Source organism: Oncorhynchus mykiss, chromosome 1 (genome assembly GCF_057628025.1).
Source record: "Oncorhynchus mykiss isolate SJ-2025 chromosome 1, ASM5762802v1, whole genome shotgun sequence".
Lineage (NCBI taxonomy): Eukaryota > Metazoa > Chordata > Actinopteri > Salmoniformes > Salmonidae > Oncorhynchus > Oncorhynchus mykiss.
This window is the reverse complement of record NC_143022.1, coordinates 42,202,501-42,229,915: the sequence shown is the minus strand read 5'-3', so window position 1 is coordinate 42,229,915 and position 27,415 is coordinate 42,202,501. Positions and strand designations below refer to the sequence as shown.

At 46.6% G+C, this 27,415-nt stretch overlaps 1 protein-coding gene across 2 annotated transcripts in view; it reads left to right on the top strand.

The window, feature by feature from the left end:
• Positions 1 to 27,415, top strand: part of LOC110522681 (inositol 1,4,5-trisphosphate-gated calcium channel ITPR2) — a 162,849-nt gene that overhangs the window by 75,938 nt on the left and 59,496 nt on the right. For both annotated transcript variants that reach the window (XM_036977399.2, XM_036977393.2), the window contains exons 38-42: positions 16,318 to 16,414; positions 17,297 to 17,484; positions 17,802 to 17,994; positions 20,099 to 20,361; positions 21,396 to 21,596. In XM_036977399.2, the coding sequence (XP_036833294.2) occupies positions 16,318 to 16,414; positions 17,297 to 17,484; positions 17,802 to 17,994; positions 20,099 to 20,361; positions 21,396 to 21,596 (942 nt within the window). The remainder of the gene's footprint in view (positions 1 to 16,317; positions 16,415 to 17,296; positions 17,485 to 17,801; positions 17,995 to 20,098; positions 20,362 to 21,395; positions 21,597 to 27,415) is intronic.

Genomic DNA, 27,415 nt, shown 5'->3' with positions numbered 1-27,415 from the left:
GTCTGGGTAGCTATTTGGTTAACTATTTAGCAGTCTTGTGGTAGAAGCTGTTCACGGTCCTGTTGGTTCCAGACTTGGTGCATCGGTACCACTTGCTGTGCGGTAGCAGAGAGAACAGTCTATGACTTAGGGGTGGGCTGGAGTCTTTGACAATTATTTTGGACTTCCTCCGACAGCGCCTGGTATAGAGGTCCTGGATGGCAGGGATCTCACCCCCAGTGTACTGGGCTGTACGCACTACCCTCTGTAACCAATGTCAACGTCCTGGATACAAAATACTGTATACTGAGACTTTCATGAATGGATGTATTGTCACAGACTTAGGTGTCACAGTAACGGCTTTGGTTGTGTGTTCATCTTTAGGTGTTGCAGTCGTTACCTTTTTTTAGAAGGATAAACCACTTCCCCAGTGTAGCAGCAATGTGAATATACCGTGTTTTATCAACCACACTATGTGGCTGCAGTTAAGTGAAAGCAAATGAAGATGAAGATTGGTTGGCTCATATTGTACTGTCATGCCCACGGTGCTGTAGGCTCTGTGTCTCGCGCTCTCTCTGTGTCTCGCGCTCTCTCTGTGTCTCGCGCTCTCTCTGTGTCTCGCGCTCTCTCTGTGTCTCGCGCTCTCTCTGTGTCTCGCGCTCTCTCTACGTCTCGCGCTCTCTCTGCGTCTCCGTCTCGCGCTCTCTCTGCGTCTCGCGCTCTCTCTGTGTCTCTCTGCATCTCGCGTTCTCTCTGTGGTCCCTGAGCCCAGACTCCTCATCATCAGTAGTCTGTGGGCCTCTACATGCTTTTATATAAGGCAGGGTGGCACTCGAGGACAAGCTCACACTGTGAGAGAGAGAAAGGGTTGGAGAGATGGAGGGTGGGGGGAGCAAACGCTGAACAAACAAATCAATACTGCAGTGAGCGTGGGTGCACCTCTCTCTCTCTCTCTCTCTCTCTCTCTCTCTCTCTCTCTCTCTCTCGCCTTTATCTCATCTCTCTCTCTCGCCTTTATCTCATCTCTCTCTCTCTCTCTCTCTCGCCTTTATCTCATCTCTCTCTTTCTCTTGCCTTTATCTCATCTCTCTCTCTCTCTCTCTCTCCTTTATCTCATCTCTCTCTCTCCACCATGGGCCTGTGAATTTGGGAGGAGGGGGAAGGAGGGTGGGAGTGATATGAGGGGAGGGTTGTTGAAAAACTAGACAAAGTTCCTGGGTGATCAACTCTGGAGGGTAAAGTGAAGCATGTGTGCTGCAGGTCTTAGTAGAGGAGGATAGGGAGATGAGACGTTGAAGAGTTTACATACAGTAGAAGTAGCGCTGCCTTGATATGCCACTGCCTTTTGAAGAATAGCACAAGTATTGAGATCATGTCCTGTTGCTAAATGTCAATCAGTATCATACTCAAATAGGTTGAACTCTGATATGATAGAATTCACAGGGTATAAGATGCAGTCAACAGCACTGACATTTACATATTGTGCCAAAACATGTTGGCATGTTTTAAAAAGCCTAAGAATGATATGTGCTTGTGTGTCCTTTCACGTATTCCGGGAGTGTTTGAGTGTGTATTTGTCTTTTTTGTGTGTGTGTGTCATATCCCTGTTGCCCTGAGCGTGGAGCTGCTGTCTCACTCCACAGAAGTGAGCGAGGAAATAGAAAGAGCGAGAGAAAGAGAAAAGCGACAGCAGAGGTTGGTGGCTCCCCTGGGGCACAGTGAGTGGGAGGAGGAGAGAGAGAGAGAGGGAACGAGCAGGCGAGGGAGAGGGAGAACGAGTAAGAGGGGGAGGGAGCATGTGAGGAGCCATGTGAGCTGAGGGGAGAAAAGCGGGCCGCGGCTGCAGAGTGAGGGATTGGAGGAGAGCGGTGTCTGCTCAGTCCATGAGGAGACGGGGCAGGGGGTACACTTACGTAACCGCCTGCAGTGTCTGAGCCAGCGTCACGCGGACCATCACGTTCCCACCCTCTCTCTTTCTCTCTCACTCAAACAAGTGTGAGCCTCTCCCTCCCTTGCTTTGTCTCTCTCTTTCTATCACAATGCCGTTTGCCTCAATTATTTCTCTCTCCTAGCTCGCTCGCTCTCTCTGCTCTCTCTCTCTCTGCTCTCTCTGCTCTCTCTCTCTCTGCTCTCTCTCTCTGCTCTCTCTCTCTGCTCTCTCTCTGCTCTCTCTCTGCTCTCTCTCTCTGCTCTCTCTCTCTGCTCTCTCGCTCTGCTCTCTCGCTCTGCTCTCTCTCTCTGCTCTCTCTCTGCTCTCTCTCTCTCTGCTCTCTCTCTCTCTGCTCTCTCTCTCTCTGTTCTCTCTCTCTGCTCTCTCTCTCTGCTCTCTCTCTGCTCTCTCTCTCTGCTCTCTCTCTCTGCTCTCTCTCTCTGCTCTCTCACGCTCTCTGCTCTCTCTCTCTCACGCTCTCTGCTCTCTCTCTCTCACGCTCTCTGCTCTCTCTCTGCTCTCTGCTCTCTCTCTGCTCTCTCTCTCTCTCTCTCTCCTGCTCTCTCTGCTCTCTCTCTCTCTCTCTCTCTCTCTCCTGCTCTCTCTCTCCTGTTCTCTCTCTCTCTCTCCTGCGCTCTCTCTCTCTCTCCTGCTCTCTCTCTCCTGCGCTCTCTCTCTCTCCTGCGCGCTCTCTCTCCTGCTCTCTCTCCTGCGCTCTCTCTCTCTCCTGCGCTCTCTCTCTCTCCTGCTCTCTCTCTCTCTCCTGCTCTCTCTCTCTCCTGCTCTCTCTCTCCTGCTCTCTCTCTCTCTCCTGCTCTCTCTCTCTCTCTCCTGCGCTCTCCTGCTCTCTCTCTCCTGCTCGCTCTCTCTCGCTCTCGCTCTCTCTCGCTCTCTCCCTCTCTCCCTCTCTCCCTCTCTCTCCCTCTCTCTCCCTCTCTCTCCCTCTCTCTCGGTCTCTCTCTCTGGGTCGTGGCAGGGGCAGACAGTGAACTGACTGAGGGATCTGCAGTAGGCTAAGGAGGATTGCTGTTGCTTGGCATATTGGAGTGTAGTGAATTCTGTGTACGGGGATGAGTAGAAGCGACGATAATGCTATTGAATTATATCATGTAATTTTAGAAATAATTTACAGCCAGTCAATCAATTTAGTTGAAATGTTTTGTAGTCAGGTGAAACTGACAATTGGGATTTAGAATATTGCTGAAAATATTGTTCACAAAATGTGTACTGCGGTGCAGGAACTACATGATAGTAGCGGTGCCTTACTCTTTAGATACCATTTTAACGATATCACAGTATCTAATCTTGGGCAGAAGTCATAACCAGGGAAAACACCTGTCTGCTGTGCAATCTGGCCATTGGCAATAAACGTGAGACTACGGTTTTTAGGTTATGACAACCAGGACATTATCTCACGTTCCCCCGTGTGTCTGTGTGCATGCACGTGTGTTCATGTGTGTCCTGTGTGTGCGTAAACATGGCTCCTGTGTTTGTTGACAAAGGAAAGTAAAAAGCTTCTTATGTAATCTCTCTCACAACCTATCTCTTTCCCTCCCTCTCTCACACTCCTCCTTTCCCTCCTGCTCTCTCTCCGTCACTCTTGGCAAGTTTCACACCAGCCGCCCTAGGCAAAGCAGCTTTACAGATTACCAGCCTCTCTCACCGCTAAGCTAGTCACACGCACACACACCCACACACACCACACGTACGCTGCTCCACGCTGGCTCAGCTCATCCTGTGGGGTTTTCCCAGGGTGAGAGAGTGGAATATGGCTTAGCTACATCCCTGCACTCATCCTCTCATCCTGTCATTCACATGCAGCCAACCAGGCCAGCGTGAGCTCAGCTCACTGATACCAGACAGGCCTTAACCCCTGACTGCCCCTAGTCTGTATCCAGACAATGTGTAAAATACACTTTAAAACTTGAAACTAGTCCTGCTGTCACAAGTGTTCCATCATGAAACCTGCAGCCTAACATCAACTACATACTTATACCCACGCTACATATTTTTGATTGAAGTTTCTAGAGGCGATGGACTGAGATGTTTCTTTCAAGGGGGATCAGAGATGAGTGTTTGGGCTTTTGTGTCGGTTTGTTTTTTGTACTTGTGTGTTTAGGCTGCCGTCCTATTCCACCTACTCTTCCTCTTCAATGCTTTATCAGTCATGTGACTGGAGGTGTGTGGTCTCCATGGTGATGGACTAGCACGTGTTTACCTGTTTCCCCCGTTACTCAGCGGGCCTTATATGTACCCTCAGAGTAGGAGTGCTGATCTCCAGTCGGATCAGGTTCATGTACTCTTATTCGTTAACCCTTTCCACTTGTGGGAATTGGCTTAGAGTGCCTTCAGAAAGTATTCACATCCCTGGACTTTTCACACATTTTGTTGTGTTACAGCCTGAATTTCAAATGGATTCAATTTAGTGTTTTTGTCACTGGCCTATACCCCATCATGTCAGTGGATTTGTTTATTTTTTGAATTATGAATTAAAATGTAAAAGCTGAGATGTCTTGAGTCATTAGGTATTTAACTCCTTTTTGTTATGGCAAGCCTAAATAAGTTACATAATACTCTGTGTTTAACATCTCTGTCCCTCAGTTGAGGAGTGAATTTCAAACACAGACCAGGGAGGTTTTCCAATGCCTAACAATGAAGGGCAGCTATTGGTAAATGGGTAAAAATGAAAAAAGCAGACATTGAATATAACTTTCAGCATGGTGAAGTTATTAATTACACTTTGGATGGTGCATCAATATACCAATTCACTACAAAGATACAGGCGTCCTTCCTAACTCCGTTGCGGGCGAGGAAGTAAACCAAATTTTAGGGATTTCACCTAGAGGCCAACCAAATCAAATTGCATTCGTCACATGCGCCGAATACAACAGGTGTCGACCATAAAGTGAAATGCTTACTTACAAGCCCTTAACCAACAATGCAGTTTTAGAAAAAATACATGTTAAGTAAAAAATAGATAAGTAAGAAATAAAAGTAACAAATAATTAAACAGCAGCAGTAAAATAACAATAGCAAGGCTATATACAGGGGGTACCGGTACAGAGTCAATGTGAGGGGGCACAGGTTAGTCGAGGTAATTGAGGTAATAGATGTAGGTAGAGTTAAAGTGACTATGCATCGATAATAAACAGAATAGCAGCAGCGTAAGGAGTGGTAAGGGGGACAAAGCAAACAGTCTGGGTGGCCATTTGATTAGCTGTTCAGGAGTCTTATGGCTTGGGAGTTGAAGCTGTTGAGAAGCCTTTTGGACCTCGACTTGGCACTCCGGTACCGCTTGCCACGCGGTAGCACAGAGAACAGTCTATGACTAGGGTGGTTGGAGTCTTTGACAATTTTTAGGGCCTTCTTCTGACACTGCTTGGTATAGAGGTCCTGGATGGCAGGAAGCTTGGCCCCAGTGATGTACTGGGGCGTACGCACTACCCTCTGTAGTGCCTTGCGGTCGGCGGCTGATACCAGGTGGTGATGCAACCAGTCAGGATGGTGTCGATGGTCCACCTGTAGAACCTTTTGAGGATCTGAGGACCCATGCCAAATCTTTTCAGTCTCCTGAGGGGGAATAGGTTTTGTTGTGCCCTATCTTGCTTGGACCATGATAGTTTGTTGGTGATGTGGACACTAAGGAACTTGAATCTCTCAACCTGCTGCACTTCTTCAGCCACATCGATGAGAATGGGGGTGTGCTTGGTCCTCTTTTTACTGTAGTCCAAAATCATCTTTATCTTGATCACGTTGAGGGAGAGGTTGTTGTCCTGGCACCACACGGCCAGGTCTCTGACCTCCTCCCTATAGACTGGCTCGTCGTTGTCGGTGATCAGGCCTACCACTGTTGTCACCAGAAAATGTAATGATGGTGTTAGATTCGTGCCTGGCCATGCAGTCATGAGTGAACAGGGAGTACAGGAGGGGATTGAGTACCCACCCCTGAGGGGCCCCTGTGATGAGGATCAGCGTGGAGGATGTGTTGTTACCTACCCTTACCACTTGGGGGCGACCCGTCAGGAAGTCCAGTATCCAGTTGCAGAGGGAGGTGTTTAGTCCCAGGGTCCTTAGCTTAGTGATGAGCTTTGAGGGCACTATGGTGTTTAACGCTGAGCTGTAGTCAATGAATAGCATTCTCACATATATGTTCCTTTTGTCCAGATGGGAAAGGGCATTGTGGAGTGCAATAGAGACTGCGTCATCTGTGGTTCTGATGGTGAGTGCTACGGGTCGGTAGTCATTTAGGCAGGTTACCTTAGTGTTCTTGGGCACAAGAACCATCCAACGAGCGTCGGAACCGGTGTAGTACGATTCGATCTTAGTCCTGTATTGACGCTTTGCCTGTTTGATGGTTTGTCAGAGGGCATAGCGGGATTTCTTATAAGCTTCCAGGTTAGAGTCCCGCTCCTTGAAAGTGGCAGCTCTGCCCTTTAGGTCAGTGTGGATGTTGCCTGTAATCCATGGCTTCTGGTTGGGGTATGTTCGTACAGTCACTGTGGGGACTTTAAACAGTTACATAGTTTAATGGCTGTGATAGGAGAAAACTGAGGGATTGTAGTTACTCCACAATACTAACATAATTGACAAGAGTAAAAAGAAGGAAGCCTGTACAAGGCACAAAAGTAATACTGCAAAAAATCTGTTATATGCAATTCACGTTTTGTCCTGAATACAAAGTGTTATGTTTGGGGCAAATCCAATACAACACATTACTGAGTACCAGTGGTTGCTGCATCATGTTATGGTTATGCTTGTAAAGGTTAACAACTGGGGAGTTTTTCAGGACAAAAAAAGAAACAGAATTAATCTAAGCACAGGCAAAATCCTAGAGGAAAACCTGGTTGTCTGCTTTCCACAGACACTGGGAGATGAATTCACCTTTCAGCAGGACAATAACCAAAACACAAGGCCAAATCTACACTGCAATTGTTTTCAAAGAAGACTGAATGTTCCTGAGTGGCTGAGTGACAGTTTTGACTTAAATGTTCTTGGAAAATCTTTGGCAAGACCTGAAAATGGTTGTCTATAAATGATCAACAACCAATTTGACAGAGCTTGAAGAATTTGAAAAGAATAATGGGCAAATGTTGCACAATCCAGATGTGGAAAGCTCTTAGAGAACTGCCCAGAAAGACTCACAGCTGTAATCACTGCCAGTGGTGCTTCTACAAAGTATTGACTCAGGAGTGTGAATTCTTATGTAAATTAGATATTTCTGTATTTAATTTTCAATACATTTGGAAAAATGTCTAAACATGTCATTGTCATTATGGGGTATTGTTTGTAGATGGGTGAGAGAAACATCTATTTAATACATTTTTAATTCAGGCTGTAACACAACAAAATCTGCAATAATTCAAGTGATATGAATACTTTCTGAAGGCTTTGTATATGGGCTAAATTGAAATGTTTCTTACAGAAAAAATATTGAATGTTTAAGCACAGTAGCAGTTAAAAGGAAACAGTTTGGAGATTATGGGACAATTATTAGACCAACGTTGTGGACAGAACCAGTCACCTGACGAGACTAAATCCATTACACTGGTTCTATGTGTCCTCAACATTTTATTGTACTTTTTGCTGTATTTGTTGATCAAATCTAGTGAGAGAACTAACTGGTGTCTTTTGGTGGCCCAACACATCTCCAGAGTGTGCACAGTTCCGGGGTCATTTCAATGCACTTTTGTAACTTGTAGAAGAGTCTTCAACTTTAAGGTGCTTTTTTTTGAGCTCCCTAGCTGTGCCTTTTAAGGAACAAGCGCAACCAAACTTGTAGTTGTTTTGTTTGGAACACATCCCTGCCATCACACAATTACTGTTGTTTACGCCTTCCAAAAACGTCCCATTATAAATCCCAATCTGGGTCTGGTGGGAATCATTTGAAAGCTTGTTCTATCGCCAACATGAGTTCTAGCTTTCACAAGGAAATTCAAAGAAACTGATTGTAATTTTCAATGTGCATGGGACGGCAGGGTAGCCTAGTGGTTAGAGAGTTGGACTAGTAACCGGAAGGCTGCAAGTTCAAACACAGTTAACCCACTGTTCCTAGGCCGTTATTGGAAATAAAAAGTTGTTCTTAACCGACTTACCTAGTTAAAGGTAAAATAAAAAGGAATCATAATTGCATTCAGGTGCGTACTTCACAAATGACAAACAGGCTCATTCTGTTCAGAACAGACGCCATGCCATCTTGTAACTGTACGTCCAAACGTTGACACTATATGACATGGAAATGTGAAGTGAACATTTGGACCCCAACAGCCTACAAGCCACTGACCTTTGGAACCTCTACATTTTTAAAAGTCTAATAAATCCATGTAAAATAGCCGACACCATCACAATAAAGCCATTCTTTATTTTAGACCGGTCTAAAGAAACATGATATGAAGGAGATGTAGTCTATTTCAGAAGAACAGGATAGTATATTCAGACATTGTTAAGCCTTGATCTGGCTATGCCATATGGCTGAGGGATACACTAGTTCATTTAGCAGACACAATTTGTTTACAATTCCGTGGCATTATTTTATAGTATGAAGAATACAATTGAACAAAGCTGAATTAAAATAGAATGGATATTTTCTCCAAATGATTTCAGAGGGTGTGAGCACATGTGGCTATTCTGTGTTGAGGGGTTAACAAAGAAACAGGGCGTCATTAGGGCGGTGACCATATTACCACCACATCTGGCAGTCAAACTCCATGTGATCGTTTATCCCTGCAATTAGGCTTTTCCAAGCTGTATTAATTATATACTAAATAATATACGTGTGAAATGAGTTTAGATTTAGAACGGACCATTATCATACACCTGTCGGAACAGGAAGCAGGGGAAAATACATGTCCTCTTTGCACTTAAACAGCGAATGGAAGATGCTTTTACTGTGGTTTATTTTCATGCCAGCCAGGTAGACTATACACCTGTTGTAAATAGAAGCAATGTGCTTAATATTAGGAAAGTAGAGAAATAAATATAGTTGGCCGAGCCTATAGAAAGCTGATGGGATCCTCCTATTTTATAAAGGCCGCCACTCTGTTTTCTCGCGCAATTGCACAGCCTATAGAAATGTTGCTCAACATGAGCTCATGGGCTCTCATGAAGTGTTTGATTAGATTTTCCATTACATTTGCATTGATATTAGAGTGATTAGAGGGACAATAGAGTGCTGAGTACCAGACAGTTAGCAAGTTTGGTAGGCTACTAATGACCATCAGCAGCATCAGAGCTTAAAGAAGCCTGATGCTCTGACTAAACAGTCACCTGGAATTTGACTACGGTCATGACTTATTATTTGGTGGTAATACGGTCACCGTAACAGCCCCAAGCATGTGATTTATTTTTTTATCAATAGATGTGTTTCATGAGAGGCAAACAAGCCTTGCTGCTTGGTGTCCTGCCATATGACCTCTGGACATCGTACAGTCTTCCTGACAAAAACAGACCGCTGTGCCAGGACCCCATCTAACAATGTTAGCAAATCACATGCGCCACTTCCAAAGAGAACCCGCCGGCAAAGGGTCAGGCATTGGAGGAATGCTTGTTTATGTGCTCATCCTGCTATTTGTCTTCTATTTGCCTGAAAATCACCAGTTTCACCAATTTCTCTCACTTGTAGCTGTTAAGTTGTTTTGCTACTGCACCTCTTTACAGGGGAAAGCATTTAAAACGGTGCTAGAGGAGCATGGCAATGGGGTTTGAGGAAAAGTGTGTGTGTGTGTGTGTGGTGGGGTTGTTTACCAGAAAACGGCGGGGGTGAGAGCGGGGGCGAGTTGTCTGCCATGTGTAGGGAGTGGAGGAGCGCTGTAGGACTGCAGCTATTGAACGAGGTGCAGGTAGGGTACACGAGACGGAAAGAAAAGAGGTAACAGCTGCTATAGCATTGCTGTAGTGTTCATGCTTAGATGACATGAAGAGATTTTAGGTGCATCAATTCTTCTCCCATGTAATCATTTTCCCTTCCTTTGAAAAGAAGCGTCTCACAACTAGGTGATGCTCTCTCTTGTGTCTGTCTGGGTTTGGGCTGAGAGAGTGGCTGTTAACTCATTCACTGCCCAGAAAATAACAGATATATGAAATGTTTTTTTAACCCTTATTTTACCAGAAAAGTTGACTGAGAACACATTCTCAGCAACAACCTGGGGAATAGTTACAGGGGAGAGGAATGAGCCAGTTGTAAGATGGGGATGGTTAGGTGGTCATGATGCTATGAGGGCCAGATTGGGAATTTAGCCAGTACACCAGGGGTTAACACCCCTACTCTTACAATTAGTTCCATGGGATCTTTAGTGACCACAGGACACCTGTTTAACGTCCCATCTGAAAGACAGAACCCTAAGCAGGGCAATGTCCCCAATCACTGCCCTGGGATATTTTTTAAGACCAGAGGAAAGGGTGCCTCCCACTGGCCCTCCAACACCACTTCAAGCAGCATCTGGTCTCCCATCCAGGGACCAACCAGAAGCCACCCTACTTAGCTTCAGAAGCAAGCCAGCAGTGGGATGCAGGGTGGTATGCTGCTGGTTAATGTGATAGATCAGTGAAAGATCACATTCATCTTACCAATTTCATATGCATGTACGTATAGGTCTACAGTAAGTTGAATTGGATTTTCGTTTTTAAACTTCCTCTGATCTAAGACTTAAGAAATCAAGCATGGGAGATAATGCTCTGTCGAACGTTCTCTGACATCAACGTCCTCTGATCTGCTTTTCGTTTCAGTGTTTTTCATGGTTATATTGTGTTGATAGCCTATGCTTTAGTAACCTGTTGAATAGTGCTATGATACAGTATACCATAGGGCTAGTTACACAGACTTCCCTCCAACCATAGTTCATTAGATCCACCCTGCTTCCAGTCTCTACTTCTGCGCAGCCATGGGAGCACAGGTGGGAACATTGTATTCTAGTGTAATGCTAGACTGTTGTTCCCACTCCACTATCAGATTCCCCCATGAAATCGTATTCATTAGGATGTAATCAACTAAATGGATTTTATATTAGTTGGGTCCATATTCATAAAGTATCTCATAGTAGGAGTGCTTATCTATAGTGAACAAAAATATAAACGCAACATGCAACGATTTCATTTTTTTTTTACTGAGTTACAGTTCATATAAGGAAATCAATTAATTGAAATGAATGAATTAGGCCCTAATCTTTGGAGTTCAAGTGACTGGGCAGGGGTGTAGCCATAAGTGGGCCTGGGAGGGCACAGTCCCACCCCCTGGAGAGCCAGGCCTCGCTCTCTCTCGCTGTCTCTCGCTCTCTCTGTCTCCCTCGCTCTCTGTCTCCCTCGCTCTCTCTGTCTCTGTCTCCCTCGCTCTCTCTGTCTCTGTCTCCCTCGCTCTCTCTGTCTCTGTCTCCCTCGCTCTCTCTGTCTCTGTCTCCCTCGCTCTCTCTGTCTCTGTCTCCCTCGCGCTCTCTCTGTCTCCCTCGCGCTCTCTCTGTCTCGCTCGCGCTCTCTCTGTCTCGCTCGCGCTCTCTCTGTCTCGCTCGCGCTCTCTCTGTCTCGCTCGCGCTCTCTCTGTCTCGCTCGCGCTCTCTCTGTCTCGCTCGCGCTCTCTCTGTCTCCCTCGCTCTCTCTGTCTCTGTCTCCCTCGCTCTCTCTGTCTCTGTCTCCCTCGTGCTCTCTCTGTCTCCCTCGCGCTCTCTCTGTCTCCCTCGCGCTCTCTCTGTCTCCCTCGCGCTCTCTCTGTCTCCCTCGCGCTCTCTCTGTCTCCCTCGCGCTCTCTCTGTCTCGCTCGCGCTCTCTCTGTCTCGCTCGCGCTCTCTCTGTCTCGCTCGCGCTCTCTCTGTCTCGCTCGCGCTCTCTCTGTCTCGCTCGCGCTCTCTCTGTCTCGCTCGCGCTCTCTCTGTCTCGCTCGCGCTCTCTCTGTCTCGCTCGCGCTCTCTCTGTCTCGCTCGCGCTCTCTGTCTCGCTCGCGCTCTCTCTGTCTCGCTCGCGCTCTCTCTGTCTCGCTCGCGCTCTCTCTGTCTCGCTCGCGCTCTCTCTGTCTCGCTCGCGCTCTCTCTGTCTCGCTCGCGCTCTCTGCTCGCGCTCTCTCTGTCTCGCTCGCGCTCTCTCTGTCTCGCTCGCTCTCTCTCTGTCTCGCTCGCTCTCTCTGTCTCGCTCTCTCTCTCTCGCACCCTCCCTCTCTCTTTCGCGCACCCTCCCTCTCTCTTTCGCGCACCCTCCCTCTCTCTCTCGCGCTCCCTCTCGCTCCCCCCCCGGCTTGCTCCCTCCCTCTCGATCCCTCTCTCTCCCTCCCTCGCGCTCTCTCTGTCTCCCTCGCGCTCTCTCTGTCTCCCTCGCGCTCTCTCTGTCTCCCTCGCGCTCTCTCTGTCTCCCTCGCGCTCTCTCTGTCTCCCTCGCGCTCTCTCTGTCTCCCTCGCGCTCTCTCTGTCTCCCTCGCGCTCTCTCTGTCTCCCTCGCGCTCTCTCTGTCTCCCTCGCGCTCTCTCTGTCTCCCTCGCGCTCTCTCTGTCTCCCTCGCGCTCTCTGTCTCCCTCGCGCTCTCTCTGTCTCCCTCGCGCTCTCTCTGTCTCCCTCGCGCTCTCTCTGTCTCCCTCGCGCTCTCTCTGTCTCCCTCGCGCTCTCTCTGTCTCCCTCGCGCTCTCTCCGTCTCCCTCGCGCTCTCTCTGTCTCCCTCGCGCTCTCTCTGTCTCCCTCGCGCTCTCTCTGTCTCCCTCGCGCTCTCTCTGTCTCCCTCGCGCTCTCTCTGTCTCCCTCGCGCTCTCTCTGTCTCCCTCGCGCTCTCTCTGTCTCCCTCGCGCTCTCTCTGTCTCCCTCGCGCTCTCTCTGTCTCGCTCGCGCTCTCTCTCTCGCTCGCTCTCACTATCTCCCTCGCTCTCTCTGTCTCCCTCGCTCTCTCTGTCTCGTCTGTCTCTCGCTCTCTCTGTCTCGTCTGTCTCTCGCTCTCTCTCTCTCTCTCTCTCTCTCGCGCACCCTCCCTCTCTCTCTCGCGCACCCTCCCTCTCTCTCTCGCGCACCCTCCCTCTCTCTCTCGCGCACCCTCCCTCTCTCTCTCGCGCACCCTCCCTCTCTCTCTCGCGCACCCTCCCTCTCTCTCTCGCGCACCCTCCCTCTCTCTCTCGCGCACCCTCCCTCTCTCTCTCGCGCACCCTCCCTCTCTCTCTCGCGCACCCTCCCTCTCTCTCTCGCGCACACTCCCTCTCTCTCTCGCACACCCTCTCTCGCGCTCCCTCTCTCTCGCTTGCTCCCTCCCTCCCTCTCTCTCTCTCGATCCCTCTCTCTCCCTCCCTCCCTCTCTCTCTCTCGCTCCCTCCCTCTCGCCCGATCTCGATCCCGATCCCTCCCTCTCTCTTGCTCCCTCTCTCGCTCTCTCTCTTGCTCGCTCCCGATCTTCACTCGCTCCCTTTCTCTTGCTCCCCCCTCTGTCTCGCTCCCGATCCGCCCTCGCTCCCTTTCTCTCACTCCCTCTCCCTTTCTCTCACGATCTCTCTCAATCCCTATCTCTCTCGATCAATCTCGATCCCGATGCCTCCCTCCCCCTCTCTCGATCCCGATCCCTCCCCCTCTCTCGCTCCCGAGCTCTCGCTCGCTCCCGATCCTCACTCGCTCCCTTTCTCTCGCTCCCCCCTCTCTCGCTCCCGATCCGCCCTCGCTCCCTTTCTCTCTCTCCCGATCTCTCTCGCTCCTGATCCCGCTCTCACTCGCTCGCCCTCCCTCTTTCGAACCCTTGCCCTACCTCGCTCCCTCTGTCCTCACATCACCTGACTGGATTTTTTTATGACTACATGCAGCAGCAGACCAATAAGTCAGGCTGGCACAACTCTTTCGCAGGGTCTCTCCTCCTCCCTCTGCAGAGATGGCCAGCTGACCACATCATCCGAGGGGGAGGCAGCTAGGGGAAGAGACATGGGGAGCCTGGCTGCACTATCCCACTCTTTTAGGATGTGAGAAGAGTGGCAAGAGACGGACATCTCCTTTTTTAGAAGGGGAATCGATCAATAAAAAATAAACTCATTGCTGTTACTGTTAAGTAAAGGATAGCTTGGAGTATATATGTCTGATTAAGTGGGAATGAGCCGAGTTGGCTCACGAGTTGGCTCACTGAATCATCACCTGCAGTCCCTGAAGTGTGTGTGTGTGTGTGTGTGTGTGTGTGTGTGTGTGTGTGAGAGAGAGCCTGTGTGCTCATGGGTGGGTGGGTGCGTGCGTGCGTGCGTGTGTGTGCATGCCTGCACTAGTGCACAAGCCTGTGTGTGTGAGGGCTCAGCTCTTCGCCAGACGGTGCAGGCAGACTGCTGTCTCTGCTGACTGCAGATGAGTTAGTGTTTACTGAGACGGGGAACATCAGCTGCACGTGCTCCCTCTCCACCAGAATGCGGCTCCTTTTCTCTCCGTGCCTCTCCTCAGTGTGCTTATTTAAAGGGCTTCAGCTCAAATTTGATTTGGAACTCCTCCAGTGGATCCTTTTGTGTGTTTGGTGTGCGCTATGTCTGTTTTCCCGTCTGATATCACATGCAAGACAGGATCTGTCGTTTGTCATGACGCGGCCCTCTGTGGTGGTTGCCATGTGTCCGTTCATCGCTCGCTCGCTCCCTCCATCAATCCCTCTCTCCATTAATGCCTTATTTGCTGTGCTCTTACACAATACATATTGGTGGTAAGAAAAGGGAGCCTCTGGAGCTTACAAGTTTTCTACCTGCAGGACTGGTTTATACCTCAGTCACACACATGCTGTATTGCGCAATAAGAGAGAGAGGGGGTGGTTATATCAGTGGATCTCTCTAGGGAGGGCGAAGGTCGCTAGTGTTTGCCTTCCCTTGCCATTTCCAAGCCAGCAACCACTAGGCATTATGTAACACATTCTCCCACAGGAAACACAGGATCAGTAGCTAGTATACCGTATTCAGCTCTGCTCCAGTTTCCTTCTTCCCCCTCTTCCTCTCTGTTGGCCTTTCTCTCTAGGTCTCTGTCTCTCGGGTCGGTCGTTCGGTCTCTCTCAGGTCGGTCGTTCGGTCTCTCTCGGGTCGGTCGTTCGGTCTCTCTCGGGTCGGTCGTTCGGTCTCTCTCGGTCGGTCTCTGTCGGTCTCGGTTGGTCTCTCTCTGTCGGTCTCTGTCGGTCTCTGTCGGTCTCTGTCGGTCTGTCTCTCTCGGTCGGTCTGTCTCTCTCGGTCGGTCTCTCTCTCGGTCGGTCTGTCTCTCTCGGTCGGTCTGTCTCTCTCGGTCGGTCTGTCTCTCTCGGTCGGTCTGTCTCTCTCGGTCGGTCTGTCTCTCTCGGTCGGTCTGTCTCTCTCGGTCGGTCTGTCTCTCTCGGTCGGTCTGTCTCTCTCGGTCGGTCTGTCTCTCTCGGTCGGTCTGTCTCTCTCGGTCTGTCTCTCTCTCTCGGTCGGTCTCTCTCGGTCGGTCTCTCTCGGTCGGTCTCTCTCGCTCTCTGTCGGTCTCTCTCGCTCTCTGTCGGTCTCTCTCGCTCTCTGTCGGTCTCTCTCGCTCTCTGTCGGTCTCTCTCGGTCGGTCTCTTTCTCTCTCGATCGGTCTCTCTCGGGTCGGTCTGTCTCTCTCGGGTCGGTCTGTCTCTCTCGGGTCGGTCTGTCTCTCTCGGGTCGGTCTGTCTCTCTCGGTCGGTCTGTCTCTCTCGGTCGGTCTCTCTCTTTCTCTCGGTCGGTCGGTCGGTCTCTCTCGGTCGGTCGGTCTCTCTCGCTCGGTCGGTCTCTCTCTCTGTCGGTCTCTCTCTCTCTGTCGGTCTCTCTCTCTCTCTGTCGGTCTCTCTCTCTCTGTCGGTCTCTCTCTCTCTGTCGGTCTCTCTCTCTCTCTGTCGGTCTCGACGATTCCATCAATCCATGTTGCTAATGTAACGATCTCCCTCGTGACGTTGTCTTTATTATATGACCCCATCAACTGAGTATTGGCACCATATAGCCACAGTGTACTGGATATGTGTTGGATGTACCACAGAGTTGTGTAATGTGAAAAGGCCAACTACAGGTGACATCTCATCTCACTGGATGTAAAAGCCATAGAAATAGAATTACGAGAATGGCCAAGGCCCCTCGGATCACGACAATTGGACTGTACCCTCATGGACACACTTAATATGGTATTATAATTCTATATCTTTTGCAAAAGTTTCAATTAATAAAACTGATAAGACTGAATATGTATGACTGTGTCCCGGAGTTCCTTATGGGCCCTGGTAAATCGGTGTCATTTTGAGATGCAACCTTTGTCGTGATTGAAACAGAATGCATGGAAAATGTGTTTTTCTTCTGGGTCTCAGAGTGTTGATGGGAAGCATAAACAATGTTACCTGAGTGAACCCCGCCGTTTGGGGAATTTAGTTTTTCTCTGTTACACACAGATAGTGCCAGAGAAAGTGTGTGTGTGTGTGTTTCTGTCTGGCGTACAACAGACACGTTCAGAGTCGGGTCTGGGTTTAATCTTTTCATTTCTCTCCTCCCGTAGGGAAACGTGTTAAGGAAGATTCTCCTCACTCGCTACTTTGGAAATCAAAGGCTTCACTCCAAATCAGAGTTTGGGAGCGGGAACAGCTCAGCTGGAGGTACTGAACATAACCCCGAAAACCTCAAAGGGATACTTCGGGATTTTGGCAATGAAGCCCTTTTATCTACTACCCCATAGTCCGATGAACTCGTGGATACCATTTTTATGTCTCTGTGTGCAGTTTGAAGGAAGTTGCTAACTAGAGCTCGCACAATTGCTAACTAATGTTAGCACAATGACTGGTAATCTATGGGTATCTGTTAGCACGCTAGTTATTTGCTAACAGTAGTTCTACCTCAAACTTCCTTATTAGATAAAGGGCATCATTGCCAAAATCCCGAAGTATCCCTTTAACAATATTCCCTGTTACTCAGAGGGAGCGAGTAGATAACATGATGTATTGGCTAAAACCACTGTTTCTTATTCTTGATAGTTATGAGGATATAAGACATACACATACAAACCCTTGGTTCCAAATCAGACCTGCTCATCCAATGTTCATCCAATGTCTGCCATGCTTCTGGATGATGATGTCGCTGCTCTCGCTCCAGTGTGCGTTAAGTGCATGTATGTAGACGTTATCGGCTCTGTAAGCACATGGCAGTGACCACCAAACGGCAAATGTGATCGATTACGTTGAAAACAATGGCTGTCCATATTGGAAGCAGTCTCCAGTCTTTTTACACCTCAGTGTTGAGACTGCCTGGTGTCGGGGGTTGGCACTTTTGCTACTATTCCATTGGTCTATTAAGCCAGACAAGCTCAATCGACTTGACCCTTACTCAACGTTTTTTGCAGTATAATGTACACATTTTAAATTGGCATTTAAGAAAAAGGCAAGAACAATAAAATAACAAATAGTATTTGAACAAAGGTCTGTTCCAAATCATGTCCTGCCATTTTCCCCAATCCAATCAGTCTAATATCTGTCCGTTTGCAGGTGGCTCTTTGGTGCAGGACTCTGACAAGTTGAGCAGCAGCATGGTAGATATCCAGTGTCTGCTGGACAGTGAGGGAGCCTCAGAGCTGGTCATAGACCTTATCGTCAGCACCAAGAACGACCGCATGTTCGAGGAGAGCATCCTGCTAGGCAACGCCCTGCTCCAGGGGGGAAACACTCAGATACAGGTGGGTGGGGAGGAGGTGGGCTCACACAGATACGCAGGTGCCCGCACGCATGTATGCGCAGATACAGAGAAACAAAATCTATGGGTTAAAAAAACATTAGTTGACATGGGCTAGTTGATCTGAACATTTCTGACAAGCTCTCTAAGGTCTGCAAGGACTGACATGACATGAAGAAAACTGATGATGCACTACTTCATCTCTGAAATTGCACTTTGTGCATTCTACTAGTACAACTTTCAAGAGTAAGTTGAAAGCCCCACGGTTTGGGAACCACTGCTCTATCTGGATGGGTCGATTACACTTCTCCCCCCTTTCAGAACTCGTTCTACCACCAGCTGCACAAGCAGAAGAAGTCGGAGCACTTCTTCAAGGTGTTCTACGACCGCATGCGTCTGGCCCAGCAGGAGATCCGGGCCACTGTGTCCGTCAACATGTTCGAGGTCGGCACCTGCAGGAAGAGAGACGAGGACGTCGACGTCAGTCACAGTGGCATCCGTCTCAGGAAAACACGTATGTTATTTTTTATTTGTCCCAATAGAAATAGAATGACTAGAACTGACATTCTCTTTCAAGTCGTTGTTACATGATGGGTGGGAGGGCGGCCATATTGAGTGTCCCCATGAGTGTAATTTCAAATTGCTCTGTTCCGGCCTAGTGTTGCACGGCATACCAAAACATCTATACTTTTTGATACTAGAACACAAAAAATGGTATGGTAGTTGAATTTTTACTTTCGGTACTTCTGTCAAATGTGTTAGGTCTTAAAGACATCGCGCACTTATTTAAAAGAAGAGATTGCTTCTTCTATGCACATATTTTTGACCGCTACAATAAAATGAAATCTGCCAAAAGCAGCTAAATAACTCAAGGCATGCATTCACTATTGTGAATAGGCCTGGGCTGGGCTACATCTTGATTTACCCAGATTATCAATAGAGATTTACCATTCAAATAAATTAGCGTTGTGTAGTTTGGTAAAAACAAAGTCAAATTGATTATATAGTTGATTCATTAATGTATATGTGGCTGTAATGATATTGATCTCAAAAGATTGTCTGGATCAAACACCATTCGGTGACATTGGCTAATACGACTTTATTTTTTTGTTTTGGTATCATTTTTGTATCGAGCATCGTGATGGCATCTAGTATTGTGATACCAAACCTGGTGTCTATATCAAATTAAAAACTTCTGGTATTGTGACAACACTCTGGCCATACAAGTTGATTCCAATGGTGGTCCTCTCCTCCATACCACATACTTGGTTCCATCAAGCACCTTTACGTATGTCTATGTTCTGATGTATACCTCAGTGGCTGGAATGTTTTGTCTGTATCTGCTGTTGTTATTTTTCCCCACTTGGGGTCAGTAACATTTGTTAGATTCCCATACCTATTCTCTATTACCTGTTCTCCATTTAGTTCCTCAACTGCAGTCTTTCCCCTCCTTACTGGCCTTCCCCGTGTTTCATGGGAGAACAAGTCCAGACATGTTGTCTGTGAAGCAGCAGATATTGTAAAATGTCCACTGTCCAGTGCTCCACAGACTGAAGGATCAGAGAGGTGTGGAAGGTTGAGAGTGAATTAAATAGCAAGGGACCAGGGAGGAGTGTGGGAGAATGAGTGGTGGAGAGGGAGCTAAGTTTCAAAGCTGCTGAGTCATATGGTAATGCCCTGAACATGACCCTAGAAGCCTCCATGGAGATGATGGGGCTTAGGCCACTGAGATCCGAAAAGGACTCTCAATGCACACATACAGGTAATAGGCCTTGAGTGTAAATTTGAGTCGTATGTAATATTATTTAATACTGTAATATACAGTAAGTAATACTATGTAGTATATGCATTGTTCTTCAAAGGTTTACAACTCCAGCCATACCTACATAGTAATAGTAAGGGACTCATAAGGTCAAAGGTCGCCTCCATTTCTCTCTTTGCTGACATTATCAGACTCCCAGTGCTCAGTTTATCCTTTTGGCAGGGTCATTAACCCATTTAATCAGCAGTGTGACTACAGTAAATGTAATATGTGTGATCTCCCCTGTAGTATCACTGACCCAGTAGTTTGGAGTGATTGTATCTGTTGTTCCTGTTTCGCTCCCATGCCTGTGGTCACAAGTCAGGGGCCATGTGAGAGGTCACATCACTAGTCTATCAAAGGGCCATTCTACCCAGATTTGTTGTTTTGACCAGAAAACCCAACTACACAGTTAACCCGTTGTCAGAGGGGTCACGGTAATTTGAGAATAATTACAAAAAAGGGTTTGTTTCATGATAAGATTTCATATGAGTTTGACTGAGAGGGAAGCATTGAAAAACACTCATGACGTTCGATTGGCTCACAGTGAACTCCAGGGTTGGGGTCAATTTCATTTCAATATAGCCATATCAGGTCAGGAAGTGTATTGCAATTTAAGTGATGACATAATCAAAAAAGTTATGCAACATTTTCAAATCATGAATTTGAATTCCACTGCAAAATTGTCTGACTTGAAAGGAAATCAACCTTTAACCCTGGTCAGCAGAAATCCTCAACATTTCTGGAAAACCTGTGAATGTTTAGGAATGTTTCCAGAATTTTGCAACCCTTCAGTGACCCACCCCGTCTCCTCTAGCAAAAGACTCTTCCCTGCACATGATAGACAACATGCGTGGCCAGTTGAACGAGGCGTCCTCGGCCACCTCCAAGGCCTTTGTCTCCTTCCGGAAGGAGCGGGACACGGACCTGGAGGTCCTGGAGGGCCAGGCCGGTGAGGGGCCCGGGGGAGTGGCCGAGGAGAGGGAGGAGGAGGCCCAGATGAGCCGGGCCATCACCATCATGAAGCCTATCCTGCGCTACCTGCAGCTGCTCTGTGAGAACCACAACAGGGACCTGCAGGTATTGAATTGAATAAACCTTATTGAGGATTTGTCACCAGCATAGGCACTGTATGGAGAGATCATAGTTCCTCTGACCACAAGCTGAATTAACTGGTGTTTACCATGTTCACCTGATGAGTGAATCATAAGTGAATAATCTCAACAGGGATTAGCAGTTAGGCCCACTGCATTTGAGGAAACAGATTAGATTCTGAGCTGAGCATTATCATTTTTCTTCTCATCTCCATGATGAGTCAGAATCTCCACAGAGATCTAACAGCAGCCTATCATAGCACCACCTCTATTTAGGAATCCAGCGTTTATGTAACCATCTGGGTTTTGTATCCGTTGTAACAGATTATTATTGTCAATATACACTGAGTATACAAAACATTAGGAACACCTGCTCTTGCCATGACATAGATTGACCAGGTGAATCCAGGTGAAAGCAATGATCCCTTATTGATGTCACTTGTTTAATCCATTTTAATCAGTGTAGATGAAGATGAGGAGACGGGTTATTAAAGAAGGATTGTTAAGCCTCGTGACAATTGAGACATGGTTTGTGTATGTGTGCAATTTGAGGGTGAATGTGCAAGACCAAAGATGTATGTGCCTTTGAACAGGGTATGGTAGTAGGTGCCAGGAAAACTGGTTTGAGTGTGTCAAGAACTGCAACGCTGCTGGGTTTTTCCACACTCAACAGTTTCCCGTGTCTATCAAGAATGATCCATCACCCAGACATCCAGCCCACTTGACAACAGCGGGAAGCATTGGAGTCAACATGGGCCAGCATCCCTGTAGAACGCTTTCCACACCATGTAGAGTCCATGCCTCAATGAATTGAGGCTTTTCTGAGGGCAACTCAATATTAGAAAGGTGTTCTTAATGTTTTGTACACTCAGTGTTTGTCTCACGCTTTTATTCTGAAATGTTGACACACCCTTCTTTAAACACAGATCAGATGTGCTCACACTCCGATAGGATGTCATGCAAGTATCCTATTAATATGAACCACAGTTTTTCCCCCTCCTGGTTCGTCCCTGAATCCAGAACTTCCTGCGGAACCAAAACAACAAGACGAACTACAACCTGGTGTGTGAGACGCTGCAGTTCCTGGACATCATGTGTGGCAGCACCACTGGAGGCCTGGGCCTGCTGGGCCTCTACATCAACGAGGGCAACGTGGACTTGGTCCGGCAGACCCTGGAGACCATCACAGAGTACTGCCAAGGACCCTGCCACGAGAACCAGGTAGGGGACCAAAAACTGTGCCAGTGTAGAGGTTATTTGGAATCACACACTTGTGATGTGGTGTGCCTGCCTGAAACTTGTAAACCCAAATTATATAATGTACCACAAGGATTTCCTCTTTGTGTAATGGTTAAGACATTGAACAGTAGTCCTGGGCCCCCAAAATATGCATGTGCAAGTTTTCATGCAACAATTTGCATTTCTAGAAACTGAACTTGACTTGGGAATGTGCTCATCGTCCCGCACACTTTAGACCATGCATACGCACAGTTTCTCGTGGTTGAATTATTGCATGGCATGAAGACAAATGTAGCCTTGTGCAAATGTGGTATATACAGTACATTCTGAAAATATTCAGACCCCTTCCCTTTTTCCACATTTGTTATGTTATAGCCCTATTCTAAAATGTATTAAATCAACCTACACACAATGCACCATAATGACAAAACAAAAACATGTTTTTAGATTTTTTTTTTAGCATTTTTTCCCTTAAGTATTCAGACCCTTTGCTATGACACACGAAATTGAGCTCAGGTGCATCCTGTTTCCATTGGTCATCCTTGTGATGTTTCTACAACTTGATTGGAGTCCACCTGTCGTAAATTCAATTGATTGGACCAGATTTGGAAAGGCACATATAAACTCAGCAATAAAAGAAACGTCCTGTCACTCCCAACTGTGTTTATTTTCAGCAAACTTAACGTGTAACTATTTGTATGAACATAACAAGATTCAACAACTGAGACATAAACTGAACAAGTTCCACAGACACGTGACTAACAGAAAATTAATAATGTGTCCCTGAACAAATGGGGGAGGGGGACAAAATCAAAAGTCCGTCCGTATCTGGTGTGGCCACCAGCTGCATTAAGTACTGCAGTACATCTCCTCATGGACTGCACCAGATTTGCCGGTTCTTGCTGTGAGATGTTACCCCACTCTTCCACCAAGGCACCTGCAAGTTCCCTGACATTTCTGGCGGGAATGGCCCTAGCCCTCACCCTCCGATCCAACAGGTCCCAGACGTGCTCAATGGGATTGAGATCCGGGCTCTTCGCTGGCCATGGCAGAACACTGACATTCCTGTCTTGCAGGAAATCACGCACAGAACTAGCAGTATGGCTGGTGGCATTGTCAGGATGAGCCTGCAAGAAGGGTACCACATGAGGTAGGAGAATTTCTTCCCTGTAACGCACAGCGTTGAGATTGCCTGCAATGACAACAAGATCAGTCCGATGATGCTGTGACACAGCCCCAGACCATGACGGACCCTCCACCTCCAAATCGATCCCGCTCCAGAGTACAGGCCTTGGTGTACCGCTCATTAATTCAACGATAAACGCAAATCCAACCATCACCGCTGGTGAGACAAAACCGTGACACATCAGTGAAGAGCACTTTTTGCCAGTCCTGTCTGGTCCGGCGATGGTGGGTTTGTGCCCATAGGCGACGTTGTTGCCGGTGATGTCTGGTGAGGACCTGCCTTACAACAGGCCTTCAAGCCCTCAGGCCAGCGTCTTGTGGACAGTCTGAGCACTGATGGAGGGATTGGGCGTTCCTGGTGTAACTCGGGCAGTTGTTGCCATCCTGTACCTATCCCGCAGGTGTAATGTTCAGATGTACCGATCCTGTGCAGGTGTTGTTACACGTGGTCTGCCACTGTGAGGATGATCAGCTGTCCGTCCTGTCTCCCTTTTGTGTTGACTTAGGCGTCTCACAGTACGGACATTGCAAGTTATTGCCCTGGCCACATCTGCAGTCCTCATGCCTCCTTGCAGCATGCCTAAGGCACGTTCACACAGATGAGCAGGGACCATGGGCATCTTTCTTTTGGTGTTTTTCAGATTCCGTGGAAAGGCCTCTTTAGTGTCCTAAGTTTTCATAACTGTGACCTTAATACCCTTCCGTCTGTAAGCTGTTAGTGTCTTAACGACCATTCCACAAGTGCATGTTCATTCATTGTTTATTGAACAAGCATGGGAAACGGTGTTTAAACCCTTTTACAATGAAGATCTGTGACGTTATTTGGATTTTTACAAATTATCTTTGAAAGACAGGGTTCTGAAAAAGGGACATTTATCTTTATGCTGAGTTTATAAGGTCCTACAGTTGAAAGTGCATGTCAGAGCAATAACCTAGCCATGAGGTCGAAGGAATTGTCCGTAGAGCTTCGAGACATGATTGTGTCGAGGCACAGATCTGGGGAAGGGTACCAAAACATTTCTGCAGCATTGAAGGTCCCCAAGAACACAGTGGCCTCCATCATTCTTAAATTGAAGTTGTTTGGAACCACCAAGACTCTTCCTAGAGCTGGCCACCCAGCCAAACTGAACAATCGGGGGAGAAAGGCCTTTTTCACAGATGTGACCAAGAACCCAATGGTCACTTTGACCGAGCTCCAGAGTTCCTCTGTGGAGATGGGAGAACTTTCCAGAAGGACAGCCATCTCTGCAGCACTCTACCAATCAGGCCTTTATGGTAGAGTGGCCAGATGGAAGCCACTCCTCAGTAAAAGGCACATGACAGGAGTTTGCCAAAAGGCAACTAAAGGACTCTCAGACCATGAAAAACAAGATTATCTGGTCTGATGAAGCCAAGATTAAACTCTTTGGCCTAAACGCAAAGCGTCACGTCTGTTTTTCAGTGGCAGGGACTAGGAGACTAGTCGGGATCAAGGGAAAGCTGAACGGAGCAAAGTACAGAGAGATACTTGATGAAAACCTGCTCCATAGCGCTCAGGACCACAGACTGGGGAGAAGGTTCACCTTCCAACAGGACAAATAACCTAAAAACACAGCCAAGACAATGCAGGAGTGGCTTCAGGACAAGTCTTTGAATGTATTTGAGTGAGACCAGAGCCCAGACTTGAACCTGGTCGAACATCTCTGGATCAACCTGAAATAGCTGTGCAGCAGTACTCCACCTCCAACCTTACAGAGCTTGAGATGATCTGCAGAGAAGAATGGGAGAAACTCCCCAAATACAGGTGTGCCAAGCTTGAAGTGTCATACTCTAGACTCAAGGCTGTAATCGCTGCCAAAGGTGATTTAACAAAGTACTGAGTAAATGGCCAGAATACCTATGTAAATGTGATATTTCAGGGTTTTTTTCATGTATTTTGCAAAAACTTCCAAACCTATTTTTTTGCTTCGTCATTATGGAGTATTGAGTTTTTTATTTTTTTAATCTATTCCTTCCATATCTCATTTAATTGGACCCACTTCACAGTATTAAATAGATAAGCCATTTCAAGTAATTTGCTGTTTTCGATCTAAAGCGCAGTTTAATGGGTGAACAACAGGTGGTTCACCTTTTCCATTGATGTTTGTAGGCTAATACATTTGAATAGTGTTTATTTCAAATTTCTCCAGTAAACATTATTTAATTTAAAAACGTAATACTGCATCATTACAGAATAACCTTTTCTGGCCATGAGTTCATATTCTCAAGGTAGCCATGCAACAAATCACCATGTGTGTCTCTCATCTAATTGGGTCTATTAGATAGGCTAAATTAAATTTCATACACCTGACAGGGATCGCGGTTCATAACATGCAGTATAATTTAACAGATGAGTAGAGAATTGATATTTAGCGTCGAAGTGTGTAGGCCAGGGTTTCCCAAACTTGGTCCTGCTCCCCCTCCATCCCGCCTGGGTGCAGATTGTTGGTTTTACCCTAGCACTACACAGCTGATTCAAATAACCAACTCATCAAATGTTTGATTATTTGAATCAGCTCTGTAGTGGTTGGGCAGAAACCAAAATGTGTACCCAGGCAGGTCCCATGGCTTGGGTTTGGGATGCTACCACTGTAAATAGGCCTACTGTAGATTTCATTTTTTTCAGAGTAGACAGCGTTTCAGAATTTGCTGGCAGTGCAGCATATTTAGGTAATGGAAAAAGTTCATTCAAAACATTATTACATTTAAACAATCTGTTTACAGGTCCACAATAATTTGCAATTGTTTTTGTCTTTCAGAAACGGTCAGATACAGCAAATGTCCCTGCAAAAGATATAATTCTGCCAACATTTTATCAAGTGTGCCATGTATTGCAATTTCCTTTAGATACTGTCTTGGCCTAATTCCAACACTTCCAAAGTATACAGCAAGTAAGGGCTTTATTGTCACCATAAAAGGTAAATGATGGGAGTTTTTCTGGCGGAGTTATAATGCTCGTTCACGAGCGCAAAGTTTTATGACAGGTCTGATTTATGCGTATGGGATACGCCAAGTTTATAAATCTGAAAGGCACACGCAGATATTTAGTGTTAAATTTACACAACGGTTGTAAATGAGTCCCCTGGGGTCACCAACCGGTTACACCAGATGACTAATGTTGCTGTGCTCACTTTACCATGGAAGATGATGAATAGTGTTGTTATCTTGGATTTGGATTACTACCATGCAAGATCACAACTGTATGCTACATCAGTGTTTCCCAAATGTTTTGGTCAGGAGGCCTGTCCAACACGTGAGCATGACATCGATGTGACAACCATGTACAGTAACAGCCATGTGACATCCATGTTTGAATCACATGCAGCTCCCACTCACATTAATCATACATCAGCACTTTCACAGTTGGGAACAGCACAGGAAAAACCCCTGATGTATGTCACATTGATGGTAGTGCATTGATTGTTTGGTTCAAGCGTAGCCATGAAAACCATTTTAAATGAATGTACAGTAAATGTGAGGGTGTTCAGTAACTCTGTCAGGCACCATAAGTGTTTAAAGGCCTTGATTGTTTAATTCTAACATTAGATAATTCAAATATACTGAACGAAGATAGAAACATATGTAAAATGTTGGCCCCATGTTTCATGAGCTGAAAAAAAAATCCATATGCAAAAAAAGCTTATTTCTCACAAATGTTGTGCACCAAGTTGTTTACATCCCTGTTAGTGAGCATTTCTCCTTTGCCAAGATAATCCATCCACTTGACAGGTGTGGCATATCAAGTAGCTGATTAAACAGTATGGTCATTACACAGGTGTACCTTGTGCTGGGGACAATAAAAGCCCACTCTAAAATGTGCTGTTGTCACACAACACAATACCACAGATGTCTCAAGTTTTGAGGGAGCGTGCAATTAGCATGTTGACTGCAGGAATGTCTACCAGAGCTGTTGCCAGATGATAATTACATTTTTATTTCTTTACCATAAGCCACCTCCAACGTCGTTTTAGGTCATTTGGCAGTACATCCAACCGGCCTCACAACTGCAGAACATGTGTAACCACGCCAGCCCAGGACCTCCACGTCCGGGTTCACCTGGGGATCATGTTAGGAGGGAGGGGGGTGCTGCTGAGGAGTATTTATGTCTGTAATAAAGCCCTTTTTTGGGGGAATAACACATTCTGATTGGGGTGCCAGGGCCAACCAATCATGTGAAATCAATAGATCAGGGCCTAATGAATTCATTTTACTTCAATTAACTGTAACTCAGTAAAATCTTAAATTGTTGCATGTGGTGTTTATATATTTGTTCATTAGATGTAATACAAATCCCCAAACTTATTTCTGTGTTATGGCGCTATATAACGCTCCAGAGCTAATTTTGTTAGCATTTTTCCATGTTTTTATAGTTTTCAGAAGTTAAAACTAAATTTCTAAAGAAAACATTGCTAACCCTTAAGATTATCTAAGGGATAATCAGCCATCAGTGACGGACGGAGTTGAGAAGCCACTCAGACATATTTTTGCCTCTAAAAATAAAAGTTCAAAACAAACATTTGTAAAATAGAGAAAATTATGTATTTTAAAATCTCCAGACAAAATCTGACGTTGATGTTTAACGGAGTTGACAAAAGTTG